Source organism: Vigna umbellata, chromosome 1, assembly GCF_029865625.1.
Source record: "Vigna umbellata cultivar VRB3 chromosome 1, Vumbellata_1.0, whole genome shotgun sequence".
In the NCBI taxonomy this organism is placed as follows: Eukaryota; Viridiplantae; Streptophyta; class Magnoliopsida; order Fabales; family Fabaceae; genus Vigna; species Vigna umbellata.
Window position 1 is genome coordinate 17,471,254 of NC_142165.1, and position 27,990 is coordinate 17,499,243.

The 27,990-nt window shown below is 35.1% G+C and overlaps 6 protein-coding genes and 1 pseudogene across 7 annotated transcripts; 3 read left to right on the forward strand and 4 right to left on the reverse strand.

Annotated features, from left to right (window-relative positions):
• The first annotated feature begins 432 nt into the window (after window positions 1–432).
• On the forward strand, window positions 433–1,604 carry LOC148204836 (patatin-like protein 2). The gene is made up of 4 exons (XM_088098549.1): window positions 433–666; window positions 790–971; window positions 1,125–1,294; window positions 1,396–1,604. Exons 1-3 carry the CDS (start codon window positions 526–528, stop codon window positions 1,207–1,209), a joined length of 408 nt encoding a protein of 135 aa, XP_087954675.1. The 5' UTR covers window positions 433–525; the 3' UTR covers window positions 1,210–1,294; window positions 1,396–1,604.
• A 527-nt stretch (window positions 1,605–2,131) lies between these two features.
• Window positions 2,132–5,578, reverse strand: LOC124827460 (patatin-like protein 2). Its single transcript, XM_088106506.1, has 7 exons — window positions 5,435–5,578; window positions 3,962–4,143; window positions 3,690–3,882; window positions 3,197–3,361; window positions 2,786–3,094; window positions 2,537–2,712; window positions 2,132–2,321 (listed from the first exon to the last, which is right to left on the reverse strand). The coding sequence occupies exons 1-7, from the start codon at window positions 5,576–5,578 to the stop codon at window positions 2,234–2,236; spliced, it is 1,257 nt and encodes a 418-aa protein (XP_087962632.1). The 3' UTR covers window positions 2,132–2,233.
• Window positions 5,579–11,430: 5,852 nt separating this feature from the next.
• On the forward strand, window positions 11,431–16,456 carry LOC124827441 (26S proteasome non-ATPase regulatory subunit 14 homolog). Its single transcript, XM_047300496.2, has 6 exons — window positions 11,431–11,703; window positions 11,787–11,964; window positions 12,074–12,155; window positions 13,369–13,545; window positions 13,636–13,803; window positions 16,167–16,456. Exons 1-6 carry the CDS (start codon window positions 11,562–11,564, stop codon window positions 16,356–16,358), a joined length of 939 nt encoding a protein of 312 aa, XP_047156452.2. The 5' UTR covers window positions 11,431–11,561; the 3' UTR covers window positions 16,359–16,456.
• A 303-nt stretch (window positions 16,457–16,759) lies between these two features.
• Window positions 16,760–18,011, reverse strand: LOC124827440 (putative carboxylesterase 2 pseudogene; annotated as a pseudogene).
• A 1,148-nt stretch (window positions 18,012–19,159) lies between these two features.
• On the forward strand, window positions 19,160–21,872 carry SDH5 (succinate dehydrogenase 5). The gene is made up of 4 exons (XM_047300497.2): window positions 19,160–19,456; window positions 20,239–20,549; window positions 20,653–20,838; window positions 21,575–21,872. The coding sequence occupies exons 1-4, from the start codon at window positions 19,312–19,314 to the stop codon at window positions 21,629–21,631; spliced, it is 699 nt and encodes a 232-aa protein (XP_047156453.1). The 5' UTR covers window positions 19,160–19,311; the 3' UTR covers window positions 21,632–21,872.
• Window positions 21,873–22,292: 420 nt separating this feature from the next.
• Window positions 22,293–24,317, reverse strand: LOC124827443 (uncharacterized). The gene is made up of 2 exons (XM_047300500.2): window positions 23,263–24,317; window positions 22,293–22,916 (listed from the first exon to the last, which is right to left on the reverse strand). Exons 1-2 carry the CDS (start codon window positions 23,515–23,517, stop codon window positions 22,467–22,469), a joined length of 705 nt encoding a protein of 234 aa, XP_047156456.1. The 5' UTR covers window positions 23,518–24,317; the 3' UTR covers window positions 22,293–22,466.
• LOC124827444 (uncharacterized) lies at window positions 23,263–27,973 on the reverse strand. 2 transcript variants are annotated; one of them, XM_088098581.1, is made up of 2 exons: window positions 27,461–27,973; window positions 23,263–23,363 (listed from the first exon to the last, which is right to left on the reverse strand). In XM_088098581.1, the coding sequence occupies exon 1, from the start codon at window positions 27,938–27,940 to the stop codon at window positions 27,506–27,508; it is 435 nt and encodes a 144-aa protein (XP_087954707.1). In that variant the 5' UTR covers window positions 27,941–27,973; the 3' UTR covers window positions 23,263–23,363; window positions 27,461–27,505. The 2 variants fall into 2 exon arrangements, with proteins under 2 accessions (XP_087954707.1, XP_047156457.2); XM_047300501.2 differs by lacking the exon at window positions 23,263–23,363 and adding an exon at window positions 26,388–26,988.
• Window positions 27,974–27,990: the final 17 nt, after the last annotated feature.

Here is a 27,990-nt window from a genome sequence, read left to right on the forward strand (position 1 = left end):
AGACAAACTTTGAGACGTCTGTGTTGTTCTTCTTTACAAATCTCTCCTTTGAATCCAAATAAGGATTCACAAATATGCTAATAATCCCACGAGTATAATTCAAGTCATATAAATATATTATTATACTATCATACATACTTATAGCCATCGCCATCGGGTTAGTGCATGTTTAGGTAAACCCTAGAAAAGTTATGCAGTCGTCTTTTACCGCTTGGACGATAGTCATTTCAAACAACAAACAAAAGAAATGTGTCCTATTAGGCATAACATCTCACTTTTGACTGTGTCTTCCTTCGATATTAAATACTTTTCTACTCTTTTGAATTCAATTAAATAAACTCTGAACTAATATCAATATTTAATGGGTCCACCTCCCACTATAAATACCACTACAACAATGCCTATCAAAAAACCACACAAGCCTCAATCTTTCTTAGTTATCCATTGCTCCTTGTTTCACAATTCTTTCTGTTCGACCTTTGATTTAAGCGTATTTGTTCAACACTAACCTTTATTCCGAGAGAGATGGAGAGATCAGAGTCATCCGTTGAACAAATTCAGCCTCCAACTTACGGAAACTTAGTGACCATTCTCAGCATCGATGGTGGTGGCATCAGGGGCATCATCCCCGCCACCATTATTCATTTCCTTGAGTCTCAGCTTCAGGTATCTATATCAAATGCTCCAAAACCTAATTCATTAAATGACATGTCAATAAATACGTACGTATTCAGTATGGAAACAATAGTGATATTGATATACATCTATACGTACACGTTGAAAATGCAGGAGTTGGACGGTCCAGAGGCAAGGCTTGCAGATTATTTTGATGTGATATCGGGAACAAGCACGGGAGGTCTTGTAACAGCTATGCTAACCGCTCCAGACAGCAACAAGCGACCACTTTTTGCTGCCAAAGACATCAAACCCTTTTACTTGGAACACTGTCCTAAAATTTTCCCACAGCACAGGTTATTCATTAATATTTGTAGTGTCTAGATTAAATCGTGCATGCAAAACTCTATCTTTCGCTCTTAATTTTTCGTTTATTTAAATGTACTTGTACAATCAGTATCGATAGTAATCGAGGGATTAGTTAACATATAGCATTTTTTGCACTGCAGTGGCCTTGGTGGGACTATAATAGCAAACTTAGTAAGATCTTTGGGAGGACCCAAATACGATGGGAAATCGGTGAAAATCTGTTGAAGAAACCAGTCTCTAGGGTGAACTTAGAGAATGGTCTCTTTGAGCCACTCAAAAACGGGGAAACTAATCAAGAAGCTCTTAAAAGGTTAGTTAAAAAAAAAACATCATTTTTCATCTGGTTCGGTTACTCGGTAGAATTATATATTATATCAGAATAATTAAGCATAGATATTTTAATGGTTTCAGGTTTGCAAAAATACTGTCGCAAGAGAGAAGGCTCCGTGAAATGAGATCACCACACACTAAGAAGCCCTTCTAGTTCTCTTTATCATTCTATACTCATCATGTTCTTTTCTCGTAACTTTTCTGTCTCGCATTTCTTAATAGAACGAGTTTAACGTATGACTGCTTATTGAATAAAATGTAACCTCAGAACTGCTTTATTACACTTTTATTTTTTCTTGCCTTTTGTACAAATCAACTTCAATAATATAAGTTCCTATATATTCTTTATTTCATTCTTATTCCCAGATTCTTATTTCGGTTTACCTTAAAACTAAATAAAAAACAAAATTAAAACTAAAGTAAACCATGAATTATAGTAGTCATATAATATTTAGTAAAATACAAGTTGCTGTTTTGTTATTCTGATATTAAACTTATTATATATGCCATGTTTTAAATATAAAATTCGCTCGTGTACTTGAAGGGCAGATTAAAAAATAAGATTCTTTCGTGTACTTGAAGGTCAGTGTAACCTAAACATAATCAAAGCATAAACTTTCATTGATGACAAAAAAACCAAAGATAAATAACATAAGAGTTTTGTGTAACCCAAAATTAAATAAGTATTAAGTGTACATTCTTTAACATCAAATTAATTGAATAAAATACAAAGCGTTTACATCACATCATTGAAGCTTGCAAGAACACTCAATTATTTGGATTAATTACTCTGAACCCAATAACACCTATAAACCGTTGACCCTGGTTCAAGCGCCTAGGCTTAAGTCACATATGGCCTAACACAACACTTGTAATATAAAAGATATGTAACACACTACAAATCATAATACCATACTCATCATACAACTCTCTTTTGAGAATTTCCATTGTTTGCAGACATCTGAGATTTACGAAATTGCTTCTGTTTGGATAGTCGTATCGCAAACCTGTGGTCAAGCATGAGACTTAGCACAGACACATTCAGAAAATGATACTAAAATTCAATCCCTAGTTAACACCGTGCCCATGATTTTGGATTTGAATAATAAGGGCTAAATTTTTTATACTATAAATATTACAAGTATATACTAATAATAATACCATCATGGTCAGTTATTAATTTCTTTTAATATATATTGGCTTTTGATTTTAAAATGTGTACCTCGTCAAGGCTTCTCTGTTTGTTTCAGAAGTTCCAGCAGATTCGTAAAGGCCAGTCCTTAAGTTAATCCTTGAAACTGGTTTATCTAACAATGATTCCCCAACTGAGACCAGTTCCTTCAAATTATCCTCCGTGGCCAAGTCCACAGAAGATGATTCCCCAGTTAATGTATCGTCCTAATTAAGAAAGTTGAAAATATGATGAGAAAAAGTAATTGTATATTTAGAGTGAAGTAAAGTTGATGAGAACCTGGATTCGGAGGTAGTTATGTTCAGAATTGAGTGCTCGAAAAACGGAAGAGATGTGAAAGTCAACCATGTCAGCACTTGCTTGAGTGAAGGCATCGATTAAAGGGGTGCTGCCATTGGTAGTGGAAACCCAGCTCAATACACCCCATTCAGCTGCTTCTTTAGCACTGTATTTCGGTTCCTGTTTCTGAGAACCCGTTCCCAATGATATCACCAAAAACCTATCGTATTGCATCGCTTCCACCTTCAAGCTATCACCTTGACCTTCATGGGAAATTTGGTTTGTCACTTCTGCCATGGCCACCAGTGTCTGCACCACCGAATTAACACCATATTACATTGTTTTCGTCATACTCATTCGTTTCGTATTTTACCTTTTTTTTTCCTTTGAAATATAAGTTTGTGCACGTACCGGGTTATTTGCTGCGACGCCACCGTCTATTAGGTCAAACTTTCCCATGACATGACCGTGTTGGGTTTTGGTTTCGAAGTAATGTGCAGGAAGATAGGTTGGAGCTGCTGAAGTTGCTATGCATATATCCGACAACAAGCCATTCAAATATGGCCTCTTCTTCAACTGTTGCATAAATTTTAATTGAAAATAATTTTTTAGAACTTTATATGAAAATATGTTCAAACAGGGTAAGCTTTTCTTCGGTTTGTTTTTAACATAAAATGGAGAAATTATATTAATGTTGATCTGAAAAAAATCACGTGGAGTCTTTTGTTTTTTTTTAATATAACATCATATTGTAAGTTAAAAATAAATAGAGAAAAATTTTAAATCATTGCTAGTAGATACTAAAAATGAGATTAAACTTTTTTATTTTCAAATTAAAGTCATTTTTTTCCACAATAAATGAGGAATATATTTGATATAATAAATAAATAGAGGAGGGATGAACCTGGAAGCTGGAAAAGATGGTTGGTTGAAGGCGTTTGATGTCAAATGTTGGGATGACAACATTGGTCAATGTCTGGTCCAATCTTGTTTCCTTTAGGTTGTCCCTAATAATCTTGTGTAAATCCTTGCCATCATACGATGGTCCAAACAGAGTCGTGATGAACTTCATGACAGAAGCGATTACATTCCACCACCTATATTATAGTGTCCATTAAACTGTAATAAGTATGTTGATTTTGGCATGAAGATTATGGTAAAGTAAGGAATTTTTACTTATTCTGTGGGAAGATTTGTGGAGAATGATTAAGGTAGAAATCCTTAAGATGTTGGGCTGCATACAAGGGTCGATTATATTCGTTTGGAGCAGTAAGCATTGCAGTGACCAATCCCCCAGTGCTTGTTCCTGCAATCACATCAAAGTAGTCTGCTATTCTTACATTATCACCATCAAGCCTCTGCACACACCATAATCACACATTAATTAAATGTTAATTAAGCTATAGAAGAAATAGACTAAAGTTAATTTATACAGACTAGGTATATAAAATAAGTTGCACCTAACATAATACTAAATACATTTCCAGAATGTAACAATCAACCAAATTGTTTCTTTCATGATGTGATAATAATTAATTTAATATAGCAATAATGCACAATGGAATACTTTATTTAGCATTATATATGAAAGGGATCAAATCCCCTTCGATAAATAAATAAACATAAAGTTTTAACCTTGATTATAATTTTGTTTTGGTTCCTCTACTGCGGACAATTTTGGCCCTCTGTAGGTTTAATTATTTTATTTTTATTCATATATGACGACTGATAATTTATGTTTTCATAGTTTTAAATGACCATTTCTTTTATACTTTTGGCTCTTGTCATTTCGTTTTTATATTATATGAAAATTTAATAAGCTAATTAGTAGTACAAATCTGTCAAAACATATTAGCTGACTAGTAAACATGTTTGAGCTAAAATGTCTATTTTTCAATGATCATATTGGAGTCATTATAAAACTATGAATTTTTTTTTCAAACACATATAAACCAGAATTAAATGTTTTAATTTTTTAAATGACCATTTTTTTTTCATCTTAAAAATGAATAATCTTGGCTTGACTATTATACTTGTCATTTCTGTTTTTTTATTATATGAAAATTTAATAAGCTGATTAAGGGTACTAATATGTCAAAACATTATTAGCTGACTAGTAAGCATATGTTTGAGCTAAAATGTCTGCTTTTCAATTGTATGAACGATATTGGAGTCCTTAAAAATATGATAAGTAATTTTTCTTTCAAATACATATGCCAAAATTGAACAATTAAAATTATGTAAAGAAAAAATAATTATACACTAATCTAAAGGATCCAAGCGTGCGATTAAATCGAACTTTTTATAAAATATAGTTTTATAATTTATTGATGTCATATATCGAAATTATTTTACTCTCAAACCGTCTCTATGATGTTATTTCTTTTTAAAGGTTTGTTTGGTTAAATAACAAGTACTTATAAAACAATAAAATAATAAAAATTTAAATAAGTCTTCTTATAAATTAAAAATAATTTAATAATAAATGAAAATGGGAAAAATGGTCATATATGTAACTGTTTTTGAAATTTAATATTTATAGGTTGTGAAAATGTTTTATATTCTCTTTTTTTTTATATTTGTTTCTCAAAAATGCTTTTACAAAAAATTATCCAAACATATATATGTATTGGTTGTTAATGATACTACCTGAAGCTCTGATTCGAGAAATCCAAGAATGATTCCTGGAATGATTCCCCGAATGCCACCACCATCAATACTAAGCAGAGTGACTAGGTGTCTGTCATCAGATTCTTTTGGAGCTGGAGATACATGGTTTTTCATTGTTGCCATGAACTTTAATATAGTGAGAGATAGAGAAAGAGGTTGAACTTCTCTACAAGTTTATTGGTTCTCAGAAAACCTAGTTTTCATGGCTAGTTTTGATGAGGAGAACCTGTATATATAGACCAACCAAACTACACAAACATACAGGGAAATCCTTCTAATTATTTACTTTTTTTATAGCGTGTTAAATCAATTTAAAATAACATGGATGGTATCATTTTAAACTAAGAGATATTAACGTTGAATACTTCCACACCTCATTTGTTTATTTAACCAGCTACTCTTCTCATTTTAATCATGTTCTTTTTTATAGTGTCCATTGGCCAATCCAGAAATGCATCGACTTAAGGGATATGGATACAATATTTAAATTAACAGTGATTCATCTAGATCGCTACTAAAACACTGAAAACGTGTATCTTTAAGGCTTTCAACCTCACAGTACATTGAATGCATCGACCCTTTTGTTAATACACATAGAACACAGTAGTTTTTCACATGATAATCGTGTCTTTAGATACAGCGAAGACATTCATGAGAAAATAGCAAACCATCTATATAATTTAATTTCATAAAATTAACTTGTAAAGTTAAGTTATCTATAACACTATAAACTCGTTTTATTTTTAGTCTGAGATTTTCAAATATATTACACTAAAAAAACTGTAATATTTTCTAAAATATGGTTCTTATATATTGTTTTAAGGTATATGCTAGATAATTATATTGTTTTAGAATTTCACTTTCGACGTTCCGAGTTTTATCTCCGTGTTATAGTGTGTTTTGGAACAACAAATTTTGAAACATTGATTTTACATCGTGTGTCTGAGCTTATTGAATTTTACATATAATTAAGAGTTTAAATGATTTGTTAGGAAAAAATCCTACAAGAGTTAAAGTTAGAAAAAAAAAAGTGGAGGTTATAATACACTGGAATTTGTTGATTTCTACTTATATAACATAAAGATCAAGAATATAGTTATAATGTTCTAATGGACTTGGGTGTGGTTATTAAAAGGGGAGTGTGTTTAGTATAACTTGGATTATTTATGTGTTTGGATTGACTTGTTATTATTTTGTTGTTGCTTAATAATTGTCTTGACCACGTTGAGTACATGCGGGTTTACGGGATGGGAGTGAGAGTATGATACGTTTTTTTTTGGAATTGGATTTTTATATTTGTGTTGTGTCCGGTGAAGCTCCTGGAAGAGTGGTGGGAGTAGCATTGGTACTTGTCCGGTGAAGCTATCTGGGAATAGAGTGGTGGGGTGTATACTTGTTCGGTTAAGTCCTAGAGGGTGGTGGAAAATATATACTTGTTTGGAAAAGCTCTAAGAGAGTGGTGAGAAGTGTTGTACTTGCCCGGTGAAGCCTTTCAGTGAGTGGTGAGAAGTGGTGTACTTGTCCGGTGAAGCCTTTCAGCGAGTGGTGGGGAGTGTGATTGTGTAATAGTGTGGTAAAGTGTACCAGTCCGGTGAAGCTCGTTAAGAGAGTGGTGGGAGGTGATACTTGACCTTGGGGTGACTTGGTTACTTCGACGAAATATTGATATGGTTAGAAGTTAGTGACTTTGAATTCCGATAATGGATTGATGATTTATAATGTGTGTGATGTCATGTGAAGATGTGTGTAGATTTTTTAAGATATGTATGGTTCAGGAGATTTATTTTTAAAGTAGTTGTTTAATATTTATGTATGCGTATATGACTTGTGTAAGCAATTCTTTAATTTTCAATTGAATGAAAAACACACACAGGATCTTGAATTTTCATGATACTCACTATTCTCTCATACACAGTGAAAAAGAACTTACCTGGATCCATGGTATAGTTTCTTCCTATCAATGTTCTCCCTTCTCTTACTCCTCTTTAATGCTTTCTTGATGATATATAAATTCTGAGGGATGTCACAGTTTCTTTTCTTTTCAGAGAACGTAACATTTCTTTCTCTCTTTTCAGAAACTTCACCTGTCAACGGTAGTCAAACTTTTTCCCTCTTTTATGATATTTAATCAATTTAATAAAATACCAAAATGCCCTTTTTGAAGTGAGAAGAGAGGGATTAATTTTAATAACTCTAAAATAATCCCTATAACTTTAATACATTATATTCTAATAATCATCACATTAGAATATGTACATCAAAGTTATACTTTAAATTACATGAATCAATCTTAAATATTAATATAATTTAACAACTTGTTTCTGTTAGCTCACATTTGCGTGTTGTGGTTTCCACCTACAATGATTGTACTTGTACGAGAGTAGATGTTATTATAGATGTAGCTAAAGCGAAGTTGAGCGGCTGAGATACATGGGAAAACTATGGGATTTTAATTTTTATATTACTAGTTTTGTAATGATATTATATGAATGTTTTATAGTTACATTTGTTTTATGAAGTTTTATAACTTTAATTAAAATAAATTGAATTATTTAATCCGTATTCCGTAATGGTATTAGAGTTAAGTTTTCAAAAGGTTTTATAAACTCGTGGCATCCATAGATTTGGGGTGTTACATTTATAACTCTTAAGAGCATAAATACATCCAAAGTTTCTTTTCTACTGAACTTTTTTTTGTGTTATTTCTCTTCTGAACCTTCAAAATATACTAATGTTAAATATACTAATGTTAGTATATTAGAAAACTTTTTAATATATTTTAAAATATCAAAATTTAAAATATTGAACAAAAAGAAAATAGTAAAAATTTAAGAGAGCTTGTTATCAATATTTTTACCTTTTATTTTTCATGTTCACACACACACGCACACACACTAAAAGAAATTACTAGTAATGTTTGATATATATTACCACTTAAAATATTCAAAAATTCAACCGTTTTAGCTATGATTAACTTATGAGCTTGAAAGAGGCCGGACGGTTTGTGTGTAGGATGTTGTCACCTGTACTGAAGAGGAAAAACAATTTGAATCCGCATGGGATTAGGAAAATGTAGTCAATCAAATTAACATTAAATAATTTGGGTTATGAAGCCGAATGGCCGAATGTTTGAACACTGGAGGCCATGGAAGGCCGAGCAGTCGAGGCCGAATGGCCGAATACCTGTGAAGCCGATTGGCCGATTACCTGTGAAGCCTAATGGCCGAGTACCTGTGTAGCCGAACAGCCAAGTACCTGTGAGGCCAAATAGCCATATGCTTGTGAGCGCTAATCAGAGGAATGCTCTTACCGTTCGGTTTATAGTCCATGGGGGACTGTATTTACCGCTCGGTTTATAGTCCATGGAGGACTGTCTTTGATTTATAGTCCATGGGGGACAATCTTTGTCGTTCAGTTTTGAACGTTCCTTAGGTCTTGTGGATGGCCCTGTAAGGCCAATTGGCCGAGTACCTGTGAGGGCGAAGGGGCTGAGCACCTGTGTGACTTGATGGCCGAGCGTCTATGGGGTCGGATAGCCGAGGGTCTGTGAGGCTTGATGACCAAGCACCTGTGAGGCCTGATGGCCGAGCGTTTTTTAGGCTTGGTGATCGAGCGCCTATGAGGCCTAATGGGCGAGCGTCTTTGAGGTTTGATGATCGAGCACCTGTGAGGCCTGATGGCCGAGTGTGTTTGAGGCTTCATGATCGAGCGCCTGTGAGGCCTAATGGCCGAGCGTTTTTTAGGCTTGATGATCGAGTGCCTGTGAGGCCTAATGGCCGAGCGTCTTTGAGGTTTGATGACCGAGCGCTTGTGAGGCCTGATGGCTAAGCGTGTTTGAGGCTTGATGATCGAGCGCCTGTGAGGCCTGATGATCGAGCGTGTTTGAGGCTTGATGATCGAGCGCATGTGAGGCCTAATGGCCGAGCGTCTTTGAGGCTTGATGACCGAACGCCTGTGAGGCCTGATGGCTGAGTTCCTTTGGGGCCGCATGGTCGAGCACTTGCGAGACCGACTAGTCGAGTACCTATGAGGCCGAATGGCCGAATACCTTCGGGGCCGAATGACCGAACATCTGTGAGGCCGAATGGCCGAAACGAATGCATGAGAGGCCGAATAGTCGAATGCATGTGAGGCCGAACGACCAAATCGAATGCATGGAAGGCCGAATGGCCGAATGGCCGAATGAATGGGAGGTCGAATGGCCGAATGCATCTGAGGCCGAACGGCCGAATCAAATGCATGAAAGGCCGAATGACCGAATGCATGTGATAAAACGTTATAGTGATACAAGAATTTAAACAATAAAAGTTTATGCCTTAAGAAATTGAAATACCTGGCAGGCGAAATGGTCGAATAGTTGAGGCCGAAGGGCCGAATGTTTGTGAGGCCGAATGACTGAATTCCTGTGAGGCCGAACGACCAAATACTCGTGACATGGTTGAACACTTTATGCCAAATTTGGCTAAATGGGAGTACATCATTGGACCCTTAATAAATCTTGAACAATATTATAATATGCAATTTAGATATTTAAATTAAATCATGTAAATTAAATAATAAAATGAATCTATATCAAAATAATTATCTGTAAAGCTGTAGAAGCTGGTTGACGTTGATGGTGAGACTGCGTCCTTGTCTAGTTCCTTGCGATTTCAGTAGGATGCCCCCCGGCCCCATGGTGGGCGCCAAAATGTTTCGGTAGATATTTTCGGGACCGAGACACAAACCTTTCTGACGCTTGAATCACATGCTCCACTTGCTCTTTCAGTCTGGACCGCTAGGTTGCCTCAATCAGACCGCCCGGTTGCCTTCAAAATTGGCCGTTCGGTGGACTTCAATCTTGACCAAGGGGGGAGGTACCTGCAAAGGCATTCCGACGCTCAAGTTAGGCGTTTGTTGAAGGAGCTTTTGCTCACAAATGAATGTTTTGTATGGTGATTGAGTATTATGAACTCAATAGAGTGTAAGTAGAATGTGAATGGAACGTTTTGGAGTGTGAATTGAGTATACCTGGCTGATGGCCCTGACCTTGTATTTATAAGTTGTCTCATGAATCTAATATGATACAGGTCCAATAAAATATAAACAAACTTACCTTAAAATCCGATCGGTTTCTCATAAACAGCATATCCAATATCTTTAACTAGATATTTTAAACTTGGTGTTGACCGGTTAATAATTAGTAATCGTTCGGTAAACACTATATCCGATACACTTTGATATATTTAAGATTCAAAAGTTCAACTTAATTCATTTCAATAATTTATCATTCTCAAGGTCTCAGGACAAAGATTTAGGTATTTTCTTCTTGTTTTAAAAGCTTATTCAGATTTTCATTATCAAATTGTGCAATATGAAATTCTACAATCTAAAACTTGAAAATAGTATTCAAAATTACACAATTCATAACACAATTTTCAATTTCAAATATTAATTTCAAGATTGTGTGATCATGAGTATTAGACTTCAAGTTTTGAATGGACAAAATCAATTCAAATATTTGCTCACAATTTGTTCAATTTAAAAAACTTCAAAATTGCACAATCTAAAAAATCATCGAAAACCAATACAAGCATGTTCAGAAACTTAGAGAAAAAAAATACCAGCTAGTAACAAAATGAGTTACTGACCCTCAAACTTTTAAAAACCTTAATCTTCCTTTGTCAAAACCTTAATGTCCAATGCAACTAAGAGCAAAGAGTAGCAGAAAAATTAGCGGAGAATCAGAAAATAAAAATGGAGCTACGAAGGTTCGTGTATAAATTACAAAGAACAAAATAAGTAATTTAAAAAATCTGAAGTGTAGAAGAAAATAAGGGGTTCAAAACGAAATTCACAGTAATAACACAATTTATAAATGGACCTGTTTTGTGTTCGGGCCCAATAAAAAATAAGAATTTCTTTTTCATTTTTATTTCTTTTCTTTTATAGTTTCTTGATCGAAACGTCAACATAAGTCGTATTTAATCATCGTCGCCGTCTTCGCTTAGGAACTATAATTATCAGTAACATAAGCAGTTTCCGAGAGAGGAAGCAATCTTTCTTTTCGTGAAACAAAAGAAAACTAAGATTTGAGGTTCTTGTCGCTTCCATCATCGTCATCGTCATGTCGGGGATGGAGAGGCTTCAGAGGATGTTCGCGGGTGCAGGCGGAGCCCTAGGGCACCCCCCACCAGATTCCCCCACCCTTGATTCCTCCGAGCAAGTTTACATCTCCTCTCTCGCGCTTCTCAAAATGCTCAAACACGGTACTTTTCTCTTCTTTCTCGATCCCTGCCATTTTTCTTCTTTCATTAGCGCGAATGTTTAAAAAACCCTAATTTGTGTGCAGGAAGAGCTGGGGTACCCATGGAAGTGATGGGTCTGATGTTGGGGGAGTTCGTGGATGAGTACACCGTGCGCGTTGTGGATGTGTTTGCGATGCCTCAGAGTGGGACCGGTGTGAGCGTTGAAGCCGTTGATCATGTTTTTCAGACTAATATGCTGGACATGCTGAAGCAGACTGGGAGGTACTTTTTGGGTTCGTTTAAAGTTTCGTTCTTTTTGTGAAAGAGGGTTTGCTTCTGGTGTTTTGTTACACATGTGGATGGTTGAAACGCTGTTGGTTTGTTGCTGCAGGCCGGAGATGGTTGTGGGATGGTATCACTCGCATCCGGGATTTGGGTGTTGGCTTTCTGGAGTGGATATTAATACCCAACAGGTTTTTGGCTGCTTCTTTGATCTTTAGTTCAATATGGTGCATATTTTTGTGTTTAAAAATTAAATATGAAACTAAGTGAGCAATTAATAGATGCGTATGACATTTTGTTTCTTTTCTGAAATGAAAGATCTTTAATTGAGCTGACTGACACTGTGTTATGCATATAACATTTGTTTTCTTGTTGTTCTTTACAAAAAAATGAGGCACATGCTAATTGTGATACATCCAAGGTTTTAAGTTATGATCTTAGTCGCGGTTTGGTTTTGATCATTGATAGTGTATAGTTGTGAACAAACATGGCCAATGTGGCCGCAGCTGTTGCTGTGTTATGGTCCCTGAGACTCCAAAGTAGATGTGGTAAACAATTTTTAAAACCCTGGACACATCTTTAAAAGTACTACAGATTGATGGTGTGAGAGAGAAAGTGAGATACAAAAAGAGAAGAGAGTTTGCAGTATGGTTATGTAAACAATTTGTTATATTTTAGTTCAATTGTTTTTGGTTATAACTTATAACCTTTTTTTTATATTTTTATGTATCAAACATACAAATTAGAACCTGATTTTTGTGGAACATATGATGACTATTTTTTTATATATTTATGTATCAGACATACAAATTAAAACCTTATTTCTGTGGAACTTATGATGTAAAAGTGAAGATGGAAAATTACATTTTGTTATTGGTAATATGGATGTATAGACAAGTGATATCTGTGCTTTGGCTGTTCATAATTTCAATCAAAGAAGCCTTAATTGATTAAAACTAATATTTATTAAGTAGATGCTAGGAAAGTGCAAAAGAGGAGAGGGATGGATTGCTGGTGTAGGATTTTATCTCTATCTTCTTGCATCGCAATATTAGATTGGAATGATTTTAGTTGAGGGATGGAAACTCGAGAAGAAATAATGCTCGAGTCATAAAACTTTACTGTACTTGAATATCGATAGAAGAATGCTTAGATAGTATTTTCATTAGAAGAATGCTTAGATAGTATTTTCATTCTTGCAATTTAAGTGGCTACAATATAATTAAGAAAAGTCAGTAAAATATACTCTGTGATATGAAGGTGAGAGTGTTAAATCAACGTGGATAATTGATTTAGACAGGATAGACATGGAATTTAGTTAAGTAAGCCATTATAAGCCCTTATTCCATTAGGGATTTTGGTTTTAGATGGTTATATCTAATATGTATGTACTTTCTAATGCAGAGTTTCGAGGCTTTAAATCAACGTGCAGTGGCTGTGGTGGTGGATCCCATTCAGAGTGTTAAAGGCAAAGTGGTAATTGATGCTTTCCGGCTGATTAATCCACAAACTATGATGCTGGGTCAGGAGCCACGACAGACAACTTCCAACTTGGGCCATCTAAACAAGCCATCTATCCAAGTGAGGGTTCCTTTATTTCATTCCAAAAGTATAGATGCTGCTGTTTTTTCCTTTTGCTGTTACTTATTGTTTTTGCAATCTCCTTTTCAGGCTCTGATCCATGGATTGAATAGACATTATTACTCCATAGCAATCAATTACAGAAAGAATGAACTTGAAGAGAAGATGTTGCTTAACCTTCACAAAAAGAAGTGGACGGATGGTTTGACACTCAGGCGCTTTGATTCACATTCGAAAACTAATGAACAGACTGTTCAGGTTAGCTAAGAGTTTTCATTGTGAAATATGAACGTAGATCATTCAACCTTTTAATTTCTGTTTTCTTCTCCCCAGTTTAACATATTTTTTGCTTTTTCTTTGTTTAATTTATTGCATTCACGAGACCTGCACAAATAATACACAAGACAAAATACTGTTCAAATGTTACCACGCACTTTCCTGACTTTTCACACTACAGTAAATGATTGTTATGGCTCTGAATTAGAGATTCTGCTGACATGATTTAGTAAATTTCAGAAACTTACTATATACTTATTAGTTAACTTTTTTTATTCTTTCTGTCGCTTCCTTGTCTGTCAACTTCTCCTCCCCCTCACTACTTAAGAGATATCAAATAAAAATGTTTTCACTGATTATTGTAGTATAACGTGCATGATAGTTATAGAAAAGATTTAAGAACATAAGAATACAAATTTAGCTCACAAACTTTAATCTACCCTATACGAATGAAAAGGGCAACAATTTGGATGCACTACATTGCCCCAACATGCCTTGGCGTGGTGAGGTGGAGCACAAAAAGCTTGTAAATGATATTAGCTAGAACTTAAACAAATTGTTAAATAAGGACCAGATGTTTCTTCTTGTACTGAAAAGAGGGAATTAGCACATGCATATATATTTGCCAAGGCTGTGTTAGAAAATAGTAGTTGGGAAAGAAAAGAACTCAAGTTTGGGAAGAAGTTGATGGTATAACGTGCATGATAGTTATAGAAAAGATTTAAGAACATAAGAATACAAATTTAGCTCACAAACTTTAATCTACCCTATACGAATGAAAAGGGCAACAATTTGGATGCACTACATTGCCCCAACATGCCTTGGCGTGGTGAGGTGGAGCACAAAAAGCTTGTAAATGATATTAGCTAGAACTTAAACAAATTGTTAAATAAGTACCAGATGTTTCTTCTTGTACTGAAAAGAGGGAATTAGCACATGCATATATATTTGCCAAGGCTGTGTTAGAAAATAGTAGTTGGGAAAGAAAAGAACTCAAGTTTGGGAAGAAGTTGATGGTGCTCAAAAGTAATTCATTTGTGGTTGGAGCAATGGTATGGTATTCTACCTTGATAGAGCCTGGAATATCACCAAGGGTTATGCTCTGAATGACCAAGAGACTATATTGGATCTCAAAAAGAAAGTGTTGATTAATGTGAATTTTGGGTATCCCTCACCCCTATTGTGAGTGGCAAAAGGGATTGAGTTGTTGAGGTTAGACCCTCTGCAAGACGGAGGCAATGACTGACCATTCAAGGTAGGCTGCCTGCTTTCATATGGAAACATCATGGTACATGCATGATAGCTTTTGCAGGAAGAAGGCAGTGCCTGACCAAGTTATGGTTAGGTATTGAAGGAAACAAATATTAAGCTGATGATAAGTGACATTCACATGTAGATGCACTAGATTAACGGGAGAAGGGGACTAGTTGTGGACATGGGTGTAGTGATGAGCTTGGCATCAATCATTGTGACCATATATAGCTTTATTAAGGTTACAAGCATGGTTCTATAAAGTGAGATCAAGGATCCCTATTGATTCGTCTGCTAGACATCTATCTTCAAGGAGAGTGCCATGCAAAACGTTTTTGTTGATGTCCATTTGAAAATTATAAATCATTCTTGTGAGATTGCAATTCAATGAACTATACCAATAGGTTGAGGTCGAATGACTGGACTAACTAAAGGTGTTTTGAAAGCCAATGCTCTAGTGTTAATGAATGTCCAACAAGTCTAGCATTGTGGTGAGAATAGAGTATTTGCGCGCTTACTTTCCGGTATTAAAATTAAAGTGATGTTGGTAGTCGTGTTAAGAGATTGAGCTGGGACAAAAGCCCGATTACTGTTCTCATGAGAGCAATAAATTCATCAAACATTCTCTTGCTTTGTTTTAGAATTTTCTTTTGAGCTGTTGAGTCACATAGACTCCATAGAGTTTAGAATGGAAATAGTGGTTTTGGTTATTTTGGTATTAAAAGCTCCATCTTCGGCATGGAGATGTTGCAATAGCAGTGTAGTGGTGCGAAGCAGCCTTGTTCTATGACAGAGTATAGACACTTAGTTAATTTCAAAACGTTGAATTAAATATATAATATAGTTGAAAAGAAACAAGAAAATAAAACTCCTGCTGGCAGGAAAATATTCTGTTGGAAGTTGAAACCTGTTCGTAACCTATATAAACACTGCCTGGTTGAAAAGAGTTTTCGAGGAAATTATCACTTATTTTTCAAAAATTCTTTAAAGGCTGACAATTTCAAAATAAGTTACACTTGCCATCGTCTCTGATTAAAAAAAAGAAAACTGAATGACAAATTCAGGAGATAATGTTTTTATTTCTGGTGATGCAGGAGATGCTAAATTTAGCATCCAAGTACAACAAGGCAGTGCAAGAAGAAGATGAGTTGCCACCTGAAAAACTCGCAATTGCAAATGTGGGAAGGCAAGATGCTAAGAAGCACCTCGAAGAGCACGTTTCCAATTTGATGTCATCAAACATTGTTCAGACTTTGGGAATGATGCTCGACACTGTTGTTTTCTAGAGTTTAGCATTGTCTAATGTATTCCTCCTTACAGCAACATTTCATTAAATACTTCTGACGAGTTTGTTAACATAAATTGTTTTATCACGGTATTCGTATTTTTGTGTGTTCTTTAAAATGCAGGAGTTACATATTAGAGGATGAGAATCATATTTTAATCCATCTAAAATGTAATGGAGGTCTTCTTGATGGTGCGCTAAAGTTTTATTTATGTATTATTTGGCTACAGTAGGATTACAATCTTCAGTGAATAGTAGTGTAGTTTGATCGGTCTTAAAAATTTATAACCAGTCTACTACTAATCCATTTTTACTCTGAAAATGGTCTAGTAATTATATATGTTTCAGTTTCACACAACTTGTTCTTGGGTAGTTTCGGAGGGAGTTTTTCACACTTTTGAAAGTCTTGAATCTTTGTAATGGACAAACAAAACTAATTACTTGGTATGAAAGTTAAACAGAAAGCATACTTAAAACACGAATGAATTGGAACCAATGCTATAGCTTGCTAGTCCTGGTTGAATTACACGAGTAGTACATTAAATTGAAGGAGGCTGATCTCTGTTGAAGAAACGAGCCAAGCTTTTTATCAAATCCTGAGCCTTGTCACTAGCCAAGTCATGAAGATGAAAGACATGACCCTCCCCTTGAGTCTCCTTAATTTCCACCACCCCCATCCACCCACTTCTACTCAAAGAACTGTAGTAAATCCACCCTCTCTCCTTTAGCACATCCTTCTCCGCCACACAAATCAGCACCCTCCTGCACCCTAGCCACGCCAAGCTCGGTGATCCCTCCCCCACCGGGTTAATCCGTGGGTCATCATTGTCCGGCGACTCCGGACACACAAAGGGCCACAGTCGGTTCACAAAAGCTCTCCTATCCAAATCCATGGTCTCGGATCCCAAAGGAACCGATCCCCAGAAATACGGGTGGACAAGACAAACTCCTAGGATGTCCATGCCAATGTCCCAGTCTGGGTCCCCAAGTAACATAGTTAAGTTATGCACTATGTTGGCACCGGCACTGTCCCCGGCCAAGAACACTCTTCCGAAGTCTACATTTTCATTCAACCAAGGTTCTGGTCCAGCGTTACTGCGATGTGACGCGACCCACTGCAGTGCAGCCCATGAATCCTCATACGCTGCCGGAATAGGGTGCTCCGGGGCCAGCCTGTACTGAACGGAGACTGCGACGAGCTTGGCTTCGGCAGCGACAGCTGCGATGTAGTGGTGGTAGGTTGAGGTGAAGGGGGAGGAGGTACAGAAGCCACCGCCGTGGAAATAGACCAAGAGAGGGAGGCGGCGGCGGTGGTTGGTGGTGGTGGATGGAGGTGTCGGGAGGAAGAGGCGAGCGGAGAGAGTGGAATGAGGGTTGAGATTGACGTCTTTGGAGGAGACGGGGTGAGTGGTGGGGGTGGAGGGTGGAACGACGTCGGTTCCTTTGAAACGTTGGATGCGACCGTCAGTGAAGACACGGATGAGACCGGGGAAATCGTGTGCTACTTCTGCCTCTGCGGTGGTCGGTGTGTTAGTGTCGCTGTTGTCCATTGGAGTGAATGATCGAGAGAGAGAAAAACTAATGAAGATAGATAACTACATGGAGAACTATCAGCCTCCACTTATGTTTTGTGGCTATTTCTTTTACCATTACGATAAGGTTTCATCATGCAAAATTTCATATCACGTGTCTTCCTTCGTTATGTTCTTCGTATTCTAATATCCAAGTACAACATTTTTACTCATATTCAAATTTTCATATCATGTGTTTTCGTTCGAACTTTTATTCAATTTTAGTTGATTAAAAAGTACTTTAATGTTGTTAAACTTGATGGATTTGCAATTTATATTACTTTTATAAATTAACTTTTCTTAATTGACTAAAATTACTAATTTTTACATGACTTTAGTTTGTCAAAACATTATTTTGATCAACTAAAAAAACTGTGCAACTTTCTAAACTTTGTTTTAACTAATTAAAATTGTTTTTAATTAGCTAAAACTATAATATCTACACATTTACTTTTCTTACTATTTTTTTAAAATATGATATAATTCAAAGTTTAACATACATGAAAAATTTTCAAAATTAAATTTTTTTATTTTTGAAAAATATCTGTTTTTAATGAAAAAACCATGTCATTAATACATAGCTTGATTTTCTCACCTTAAAAATTTTAATATCTTTCTACAGTTTCAAAGTGTTGTCACAATCTTCAGAAAATTTTATGTTAAACTGTTTACTATGGTTGTAAAAAAACTTATGATAGAGTTTTACAAGAGGGTAGTATAGATATTATAGAATTCTAAATATTGTATTATATCATTTTTTTTATAGGTGTTTGTAGAAATTGAAGAATAGTAAATTCACTTAATGGTGACAAGTAAACAACTAGACAGTTATCTTATGAACGTAAATTAGTGTAATTTTTTTTAACATAGTATAGTAAAAATGTGATTGATTCATAGTATTGTGTTTGTGTTTTTTTAATTAAGTGTTTTGGTGTCCAATTTTTCTTAATGTAACTCTAAATATATAGAATAAATTACATTAAAATTTAGCTTGTGTTGAAGTCCTCAATATACTATTTTTTTTAATTACAAAACTCATATCTAATCCATCATCGTTGAAAAATTTATTAAGTTAGATGATAGTAATTTTTAATATAGTAAAAGCTTACTATTTAAATTTGTAAGTTTATGCTAAAATGTGAAGGATTTTCCATAGAAACATATTTTTATACTAAATTATACTTGCATAGTCTAAAATTAACTGATAATATAAATACTTTTCCACTAACGAAAAATGGGGTGGCGAAAAGGAAAGAGTTGCAGAAGTTTTGTTGTGTTGTTGTGTTGTTGTGTTAGTGTTGGTAGGTCGCGTGCGTGTTCTGAGTTTTCCCTATTGCAGGCTTTGAACTGTGAACTGAAGAAAGGAAGAAAGAAAGAAGGAAGATGGAGAAAATGATGCGACTGAGATCACTGTTCCGATCAATGAGTCTCAGATCTTATCACGCTTTTTCTTCCACCAACCATATCCTTCGTTCAACGTCTCTTCTCTCTCCTTCTCCCAATCCCTTTCCTTCTCCCTCTTCCTCAGGTACTTTTTCTCTCCTACCGTTTCCTCTTCTATATTCTGTTAGGTTTTCCTTCCGCATCGCTTTTCTCACTAATCCGACGTCGTTCGCACTTTATCACGCACAATTGGATCGGGTTTTTATTAAATTGAATTAATCTGATTCAATTTCAATGTACTGGTAGATGAAGCTTATACGGACAATAAGCTAGTGTAATAGTGTTCGTCTTCCGTTTATTGCGACTGGAATATTATGTGTCCGTGATTTTCGATACTTCGATTCGTATCTGACTCCACAATTGGATCAATTCGTTGTTATAGTACCGGCTTTGTATCCTGGTTAAAATATTGGCAATGATTTTCGTTTTGCTAGTGCCACCGTTTTCTTTTCATGATGAAATTGGTTATTCAGATCACAGCTTCATTAAAGAAAACAAAATGTTGTATCTGGTTCACTCTTTGACGTTTTTTTTGAGACTTTGGTTTGTTTGGTGAACCTCTCATTTAGAAGATGCTGGAAAAGAAAATAAGAAGAGAAAATGAACTGGTTAAGTTTCTCTTATGGGTTTAAATTGGTTTTGCATAAGATAAATCAAATTTTGGAGAAACTGAATGAGAATATGTTGTAAATTAGACTGTGCATAAATTAGTTTTAAACTGATGAGAGAAGATCAGTTTATTTTGTCTTGTTATTTTATTCTTCTGTAAATTTATGGAAATAGAATTTTTGTTGATTGAGTTAGAGCGTTATGTTTGAGGATGGCTGTTGTATGCTGAATTGGTTTTGCTTGGAAAAACATACACAGAATGCAGGTCTCCTTTCTCGATGGGTTTAGGGAGCATGCGATTCTTTAGCGAAGATGTGACTCACCTGCCCAATATTAAAGACCCTGAACTTTACAATGTTTTCAAGGATTTGTTGGCTGTAAATTGGAGTGAGCTTCCGGATTCTGTTGTTTCTAACGTTAAGAATGTGTTGTCTAGAAACACTGATGACAAGGCTGGCAAGGAGGTTGTGGAGAATGTGTTCCGGGCAGCTCAAGCTGTTGAGGAGTTTGGTGGGATTCTAGTCAGCTTGAAACTGGAACTTGATGACAGTATTGGAGTGAGTGGCGAGGTATTTCTCGTTTAAACTTGTACCTGTAAAAAGTTGCACTATTGCATTCTATTTAAATTTACCCATCACATTTGGCTGCTGATGATTGGATTTCTTTTTGCAGGATGTAAAGCCATTGCCTACGCATATAAAAAGTGCTCTTAATCTCATTTTTGATCGTTACTCCACCTATTTGAATTCCTTTGGACCGGACGAGAGTTATCTGCGGAAAAAGGTGGAGGTAGAGTTGGGCTCAAGCATGATTCACTTAAAGATGAGATGCAGTGGCCTTGCTGCTGACTGGGGAAAGGTATCATCTTACATTTTCACTTGTTATTGCCTATTTATGTAGTAGTTTGTGCATGGTAGCCAATGGGATTTGCACTGCTTCTCTCTTTTTTTCTCACATGACCTGCGCATAAAATTGTATTTCCATTCATTGAATGAGGAATATGAGGTGAGATATACTCAAAATCTGCCACTTTCATGATAATTGGCATCTGTCATTTCCTGTGACCGACACCATGGCACTGTCATTTGAAGATGCTAACACCATTGGAATTTTATGACGAGGGATCCCCAAAACCATCGTGGTAGAAAAACTCTGATTTACAGTTTTTGTGTGCACTTGCAAGTTGCAACATAGTTTAGTTCTTTAGATTTTTTAAAATGTGTTGTCAAATGTTGTTGTTCTTGTTTGCTGGAATGTTATTTTAACTTTTTGCATCTGTTTTCTTAAATTCCTCCATGCTTTTTTTACTCGGTAGTATATCCTATATGGTTATTAGTAAGAAAAATGTAAGTAGCATGGACATGCCTTCAGAAAATAACTAAAAAAGAAGAAAAAATGTTAGGAAATTTGTTGTGATCAGTCAATTGTGTTTTTTTTTTCAACTTTGCTTCTTTTTATCTCTTTCCCGCCGTGACCGGTTAGTACTTTTAGCATTCGCGGTAGTCTTTGTTCAATTACTTCCATGGCAAATAGCTACATTCAAAATTGCAGACCTATTCCCATTCCCTTATCTAATCTGAGCTTACTGTTGCAGGTTACTGTTCTTGGAACTTCTGGACTTGCGGGTTCATATGTTGAGCAAAGAGCTTAGAAGAAATATTCAAGAAACAGAGCATGTAATTGTTTGTTCGTGTTGCCTTTCTTGCTTTTGATGTCCGTAGACCCTTCCATTGGTTTTCTCCTAACCTTTGTTGTCAAGCGTTTGATAGCATAGAAATAAGAGCGCTTAACTTTGTTAACTCGTATTATCCTTAAACAGCGTTTTATTTCGTTTTGAATGTCATTTTCCTTAAGTTAACAAGTAAATGACAAGTCAAGAAGTTAACTACTCATTTGTATATGCATCTAGTTTGCAAGAACATACAGAACAGAACAGGAAAAGCTAGCAACACTTGTTCATTATTTATACTATCGATTAAAATACATTGAGATACACAAAATTTTGCTTCTAAGCAGCTATAGTAGTTTACTGAAATGCGTATTCATTAAAGATTGGGAGACACCATATGCATGAAGGACTGTTCTTAATTATCATCAAGTGGAAGACCCTCTATAAACCGAGATTGCAATGGACATATTAAGGAGTTGTGTCTACATCAGAGAAAAAAGATTAAAATAGCCAAACAGAGAATGGTATTCTTTTAATAAACTGATCTGATTGAATGAACGGATAGTTCACATCTAAATCTGGTCGGTTCAACTAGTATGCTATCAAAGATCGCGTCATTTTTGTCAGATTAAGCAATCGAGGGTTACGCAATTGTGCAACAGTTTGTTTATCTCATTTCACGTATATCTTAAAACTAAATGTAGTCTATATATGAAGCTTGAGCCATACATCCATTATTCCAGAATCTTCCACCAACTTCTCTCACAAGTCCACAAGAGATAACTGGAACTGAGAAGACAGATAAAGTAAAACAAACTCAGATAACTTTGGTACTTGTTTGTATTTTGCGTGACAACCATGACTCAGATGGTGACTTAGGCAGTGGTGGAAGTAACACAGCTTTACGGCACAGCCCAAATGGCCATCCTTCGCAGTGGCAAAACTCTTGAATTATTGAACGCCTCCAATGCTCTGACATGTCAACCCCACTCATGCTTGAACATCTAGATAGGTTAGTCTTCACAGAAAAAAATGCCTGGTCACTCACAACACTCGGAGAACAGCATGACAGGCAACTTTTAACGGAAAAAAACTCTTCTCTTTCATCATGTTCTCCATCCCCTATCACCATCCTTGGTTGTGGTGCCATTGTGACAAACAGTTCCCTTGTTGCGCGAGAATATGTCCAGGAAAAGCCATCTCTCAATGGGCTTGGCTTGAGCTTTTGTTTCTCCATAGCTCGGCTTCTCACTGCCGAAACAACCATCTGAGAAAACAGTACACAACAGAACAGTGAGAACAACTCAGATTACTTCATAGTTCAACACGGAATTCACCTTATTAACATGTTTGGATTCATTTCAGGCGATCCAAAATCATGTTGAAATATCAACTAACGGGGTTTTACACAAATGTTCACATGTTTGGTTTCATATACAAGAAATGATTCTGAGTTCAGAATTGATTGAGCTGAAACAACTTAGCAGATAAAAGACTTCGTGAAGAATTGTATTACTAGTGTCTAAAATATGTAATCATGTCGCTCTAAAATAAATTTTGAAATGCTCACTCAAGAACTTTTCAAAAGGGTTTGATGAAGGTACTTCATGTACCTCATCAACATCATCGATAATGGGGCACTCCTCCTCAAGGCTTGCAGTTGAAAGCCTCCGGCTAAAAGTTTGACAGTGGATAAATACTTCTTTCAGAGTCCCTGCAAGGAATTTGCATCTCTTGTTATGGCTCGCTGGCTCCTCATGGTAGAAGACACCACCCATTGTTGAAATTACTTGATCAACTTTTTCACATGAGAGGATATATAGTACAAACAATTTGTATGTGCTGATACTCGAATTAATATGCTTCATTGATAGTGGCCTGGTACTGAAACCCCCACTAAGCTTTCCGTTCTTTAAGGTAAAGGAAAGTTAAATGGGCTACAAACACTTTCAATAAATGGCAAGAAAATCAACCTAGTGTTCAAATGTATGATTGACTGCTTCAAGTAGCAAACCCTCTTCAGTCTTTTTGGTCCATTATATTTTTTAACAATGTTATCCATTCGAATAATTTGTAAATTTTATCGATTTCAAATATCTGTGAAAAGACATATAATTGGTTAAGTGAATTTTTTCTTGCTTTTTATACCTTGACTCTTACTTTCAGAAATCTTATCTAAGAAGATCAACCCCACTTCAAGTCGAAACAATGACTTCTTGCAAACTTTGTTGTATTTATTTTTATCTAATTGTCTCTGTATTAGTGGTGCTTATTCAAAGTAACACTTGAAGTTAAAGTCATGCTTAACAGGACGTGCCACCCAACAAAAGGAACTGCAATATCTCATAAATTTGAGTTAAATGGTAATAGTAATCTTCCAACTGAAGTTATTTGGTGCAAAAATAATCCAGAAAGAGACAGGAGAATCGCTACGTTTTGCCCTAAGTGGACTCGCATGATATGACATCAAAACTGATTCTATTGTAAGTGCAAAAAGATTAATTTCGAGAAAATGAGAAAAGTAAAAGTTCTGATGAGTCATTGAAAAAAAAAATAGTAAGGAACGCCTTACTTATTTCGATTATTAATATAAAAAGAGATAATGAATGCAATAGAGAAAAAAGAAAGAAGAAACGAAAAACGAATGAAAAATATGATCTTTTAGACTGAGTAAGAGAATGTAAAATGATTTTTTTTTATATTAATTAGTGAACATGTCTTTTTTTTTGTAAAATAAATAATGATTTAAAAGATAAAATAATAAAATCATTATTTTAATTTATAAAATAGTTAAATTTGAATTAAAGATCATTTAAAAGGTAAAATAGAATGTACTTATTTTAGTTTTAAATAAAATTTATTTGAAAGGTAAAAATGAAAAGAAAAATGTATATAAAAAAAAGTCTCCTTCATATAAAGATATCTTTATTCATAGGTATAAATAATTTTTTATATTATTATTATTATTTATAATTGAAAATGTTACAATTTAATTTACTATGTTTAAAGATGATGTAGTTTAAATATATGTAAAAAAAATTGTTTATACAAATTCTTATTAATTTTATCTTTTAAGGACAATTTTTTGAAATTTAATCATTTTTTCTATTTTATCGTTTTCCTAAATTTAACTGTTTTTTAAAATTAAAATAATTATTTATAATAAAAAATAACCCTATAAAATAAATAAAAATTATCTAACAAAATTATAACAATTAGTTATATTTATTTTTATAATTGTAATAATAAATTTATTCATTTGTTATTATAAGAAAAAGCAGAAGATAAAATTAATTAATAAAAAATTACAATAAAGATAATTAAAATTTATGTATCTTTTGTTAAATGATAAAATTTACAAATAATAGTATAGATTTTCAATTGATCTTTTTTTTTCATTACATGGAAGATTCTGTCTCCTTTGTTTGTGTTATGCTTTCTCCTTATGTTAACAAGATAGTTGACCATTTAGTGAGACTAATTATTTCCAAGCAATAATTGTAGAAGAGATTCCAAATTGAACATTTTTTCCCTAGACACAGACTTGAGTTCTTTTAGAATAATATTAGTAAAAATGGTGACCCTTAAGTTCTTTTAAAATAATGTAGAAAAAAGTTGTTTAACTTCTTTTAGAATAATATGGACAAAGTGAATGAAGTTCTTTTAGAACAGGGTAGCACTACATTGACACCTAGTTTGTTGACACCATGCATTTATTAATATGTTAAGAAAATGTGAGTCTCGTTTACATTCTAGTGAAAGGGCAATAATTTCATTGCAGTATAAGAGATATTTTTGTTTTAAAAAGAGACTGTGTATTGCTGTTAGGATTGCACTGTTTCTATTCGGCCTAAAATACCCTAAATCGTATTGTGGTGCTCAAATGGCATTGTTGTTATTCTCTATTGAAGTTGTGCGTGTTCATCGCACTGCATAGCCCAAAACGTGAAGCTCTGCATTGTCTCTCCTCTCCCGGTCAGCCAGGTTTGTGAATTTGTTGAATGTTGTTTGCAATCCGTTGTTAAGTGGTTGAAAATGAATAGTTAGCATTCTTTTGAATTGATAATGTTGTTTTAAGTATTGGTAAATGAATATTTTAAAATGTTTAATTGTGTAGAAGATTTGTATATGTATTTAAAACATTAAAATTGTATTGGCTGACATTTGCAGATTAGACTAACACACAGGTTCAAACAAATTACATTGCTTAGTCTCAGTCAATTTCATCAAGAGAGAATAAAGGAGACTTCATTTAAATGATTTCAATTGTATTCATTTGCCAACACTTAAAAACAACATTATCAATTCAAAAGAATGTTAACTTTTAATTTCCAACTACTTAATACAAAAATAATTCAATTGTCTTCCTACCCTGTGTTTTGGTTCCTAACAAATTCAAACCAAAGGGTTTTCGAAAAAATTATATTGGAAACCACTGCTCACCCAAACTATCTTACTTTCAACATCCATGTGCGTTTTCAAAAGAAGTGTTCATAAATATTATCAAAACACAAACCAACAACATCCCAGACGAAAAATCCATCCCCATCTAACTATATTTTTTATAAATAGGTTACTATTTCCAACACTGTCATCCTTCCCTCTGTTTTGAAATATCCATTTTCAACTTAAACAATTTTCCAAACCAGTTCTCAAAATCATAACAATTTTCAAAATATTTTCAGAAAAATAAATGACCATTTACACCTTTTATTATCAATCAAAATGAAACCCTATATAATTCTAAAAAATATTACCTAATTCTTTTTCCACTCAACGAAACCACCGAAGTACACACACCACCAACGAAAACAAACACGCTGCAAATCCTCTCAAAATATCCATCGAAAACAACAATGCAAGCCACAAACCACCACAATGTGGAAACACACCCTACAACCTACATCTTCAACAGCAAAGAGAGAGGGAATAACGAATTGCAAACAATATTCTACGAAACCATAAAATGAAATACCCACAACTGGGCGAATGAAGATGAAGAAGGCGAACAATCGCAAACCTGACTGACCGGAAGATGGAGGGAAGATGGAGAGACAATGCTTATGATTATGTAATTCACTAGAAACTATGAAATTCACTTTTGGAGCCATAAAAAATAGATGAGCAAAAGAATTAAGGTGAAGTTGCTGAAGGTTGAGAAATGCAAGCTTCTTCGGTGTGGGAGTTAAGGGAGTGAAAATGAGAAGGGATGGGTTCATTGTTGGAGGGATAATTCTTAAAACATGAATACGCCAGCTAACTTTCGTTGCAAATGTCACTCCTAATTAACGAAGAGTAGTAACACGAGTGAAAACCCTCAGAGCATCCTTTGTAATCTCCTGAAAATCAGCTCAAACAAACCATTACAATTATCTCTAATCCAAAGCTAAGTTTGTAAACTTAATTATGGATTTAACTTATATTTACAAACTGAGTTTCTGAAACCAATTTTTCTTCTGCAAAATTGAGTTTGAGTCAAACTTAAATGTGAAAGTATTAGGTATGTTGCGATGATCTTTATTTTTTTTACGTTAAAGAACAGTGTCTCCCACTGTATTTGTCATTGATTTTTCATGATTGCTACATTCTACGATGTTATTAAGATGAAATTATGGCAAATTTTATGGTGAATTTTACATTGTTGCTTGTCTCTCTTTGATAACGGGGATATTTTGTTCTTAGAAAAATTCATTTCCTCTCAATGATGCTATCGGTTAGAATTTAGAAGTAACAAGACCAGATATCATCAATCACAATCATATTGCACACAATATTGATAAAGAAAAACAAGATCAATTCGAAACAACTTACAGTTCAAGATTCACAAGAATCGCGACGAGACGAAACGACGCGTTGTCATTTGGAGGAGGCTTGAAGGTGGTTAGAAGCGAGAGCGATGAGCGAGTTGAGTTTTGCGAGCGCGGAGGCTTTGTCGGGAGGGCACTTCGCGAGAGAGAGGTTCAGTGACCGGAGCGCCTCGTCTAGCTTTCCGGCGGCGAGGGCGGCGCAGCCCGCCTTGTAGGCCTCGTCGGCCACGCGCGCGTCGTATCCCTCGTCTTCGTCGAGCATAGCGGTGGCGCGTGAGTGTTCCATAGCCGAGATCGCAGAATCAATCTCCGCCATCAGCGCCTCGGGCGTCGCCGCGATTATCTTCACGCCGTCGAACACGTTCCAGTGGTGGATCTTACCCGAACCCGACACAGAACCCATGTCCACGATATCCGCTAAACGGTTAGAGTGTAGATGAGAAAAAGAGACAAACGATTGTGAAAGTATTGAGATTTCTTGCATTGGAAACCATTTAACAAAGAGAAAATGTTGCTTAAAAAGGTCTGAAATTA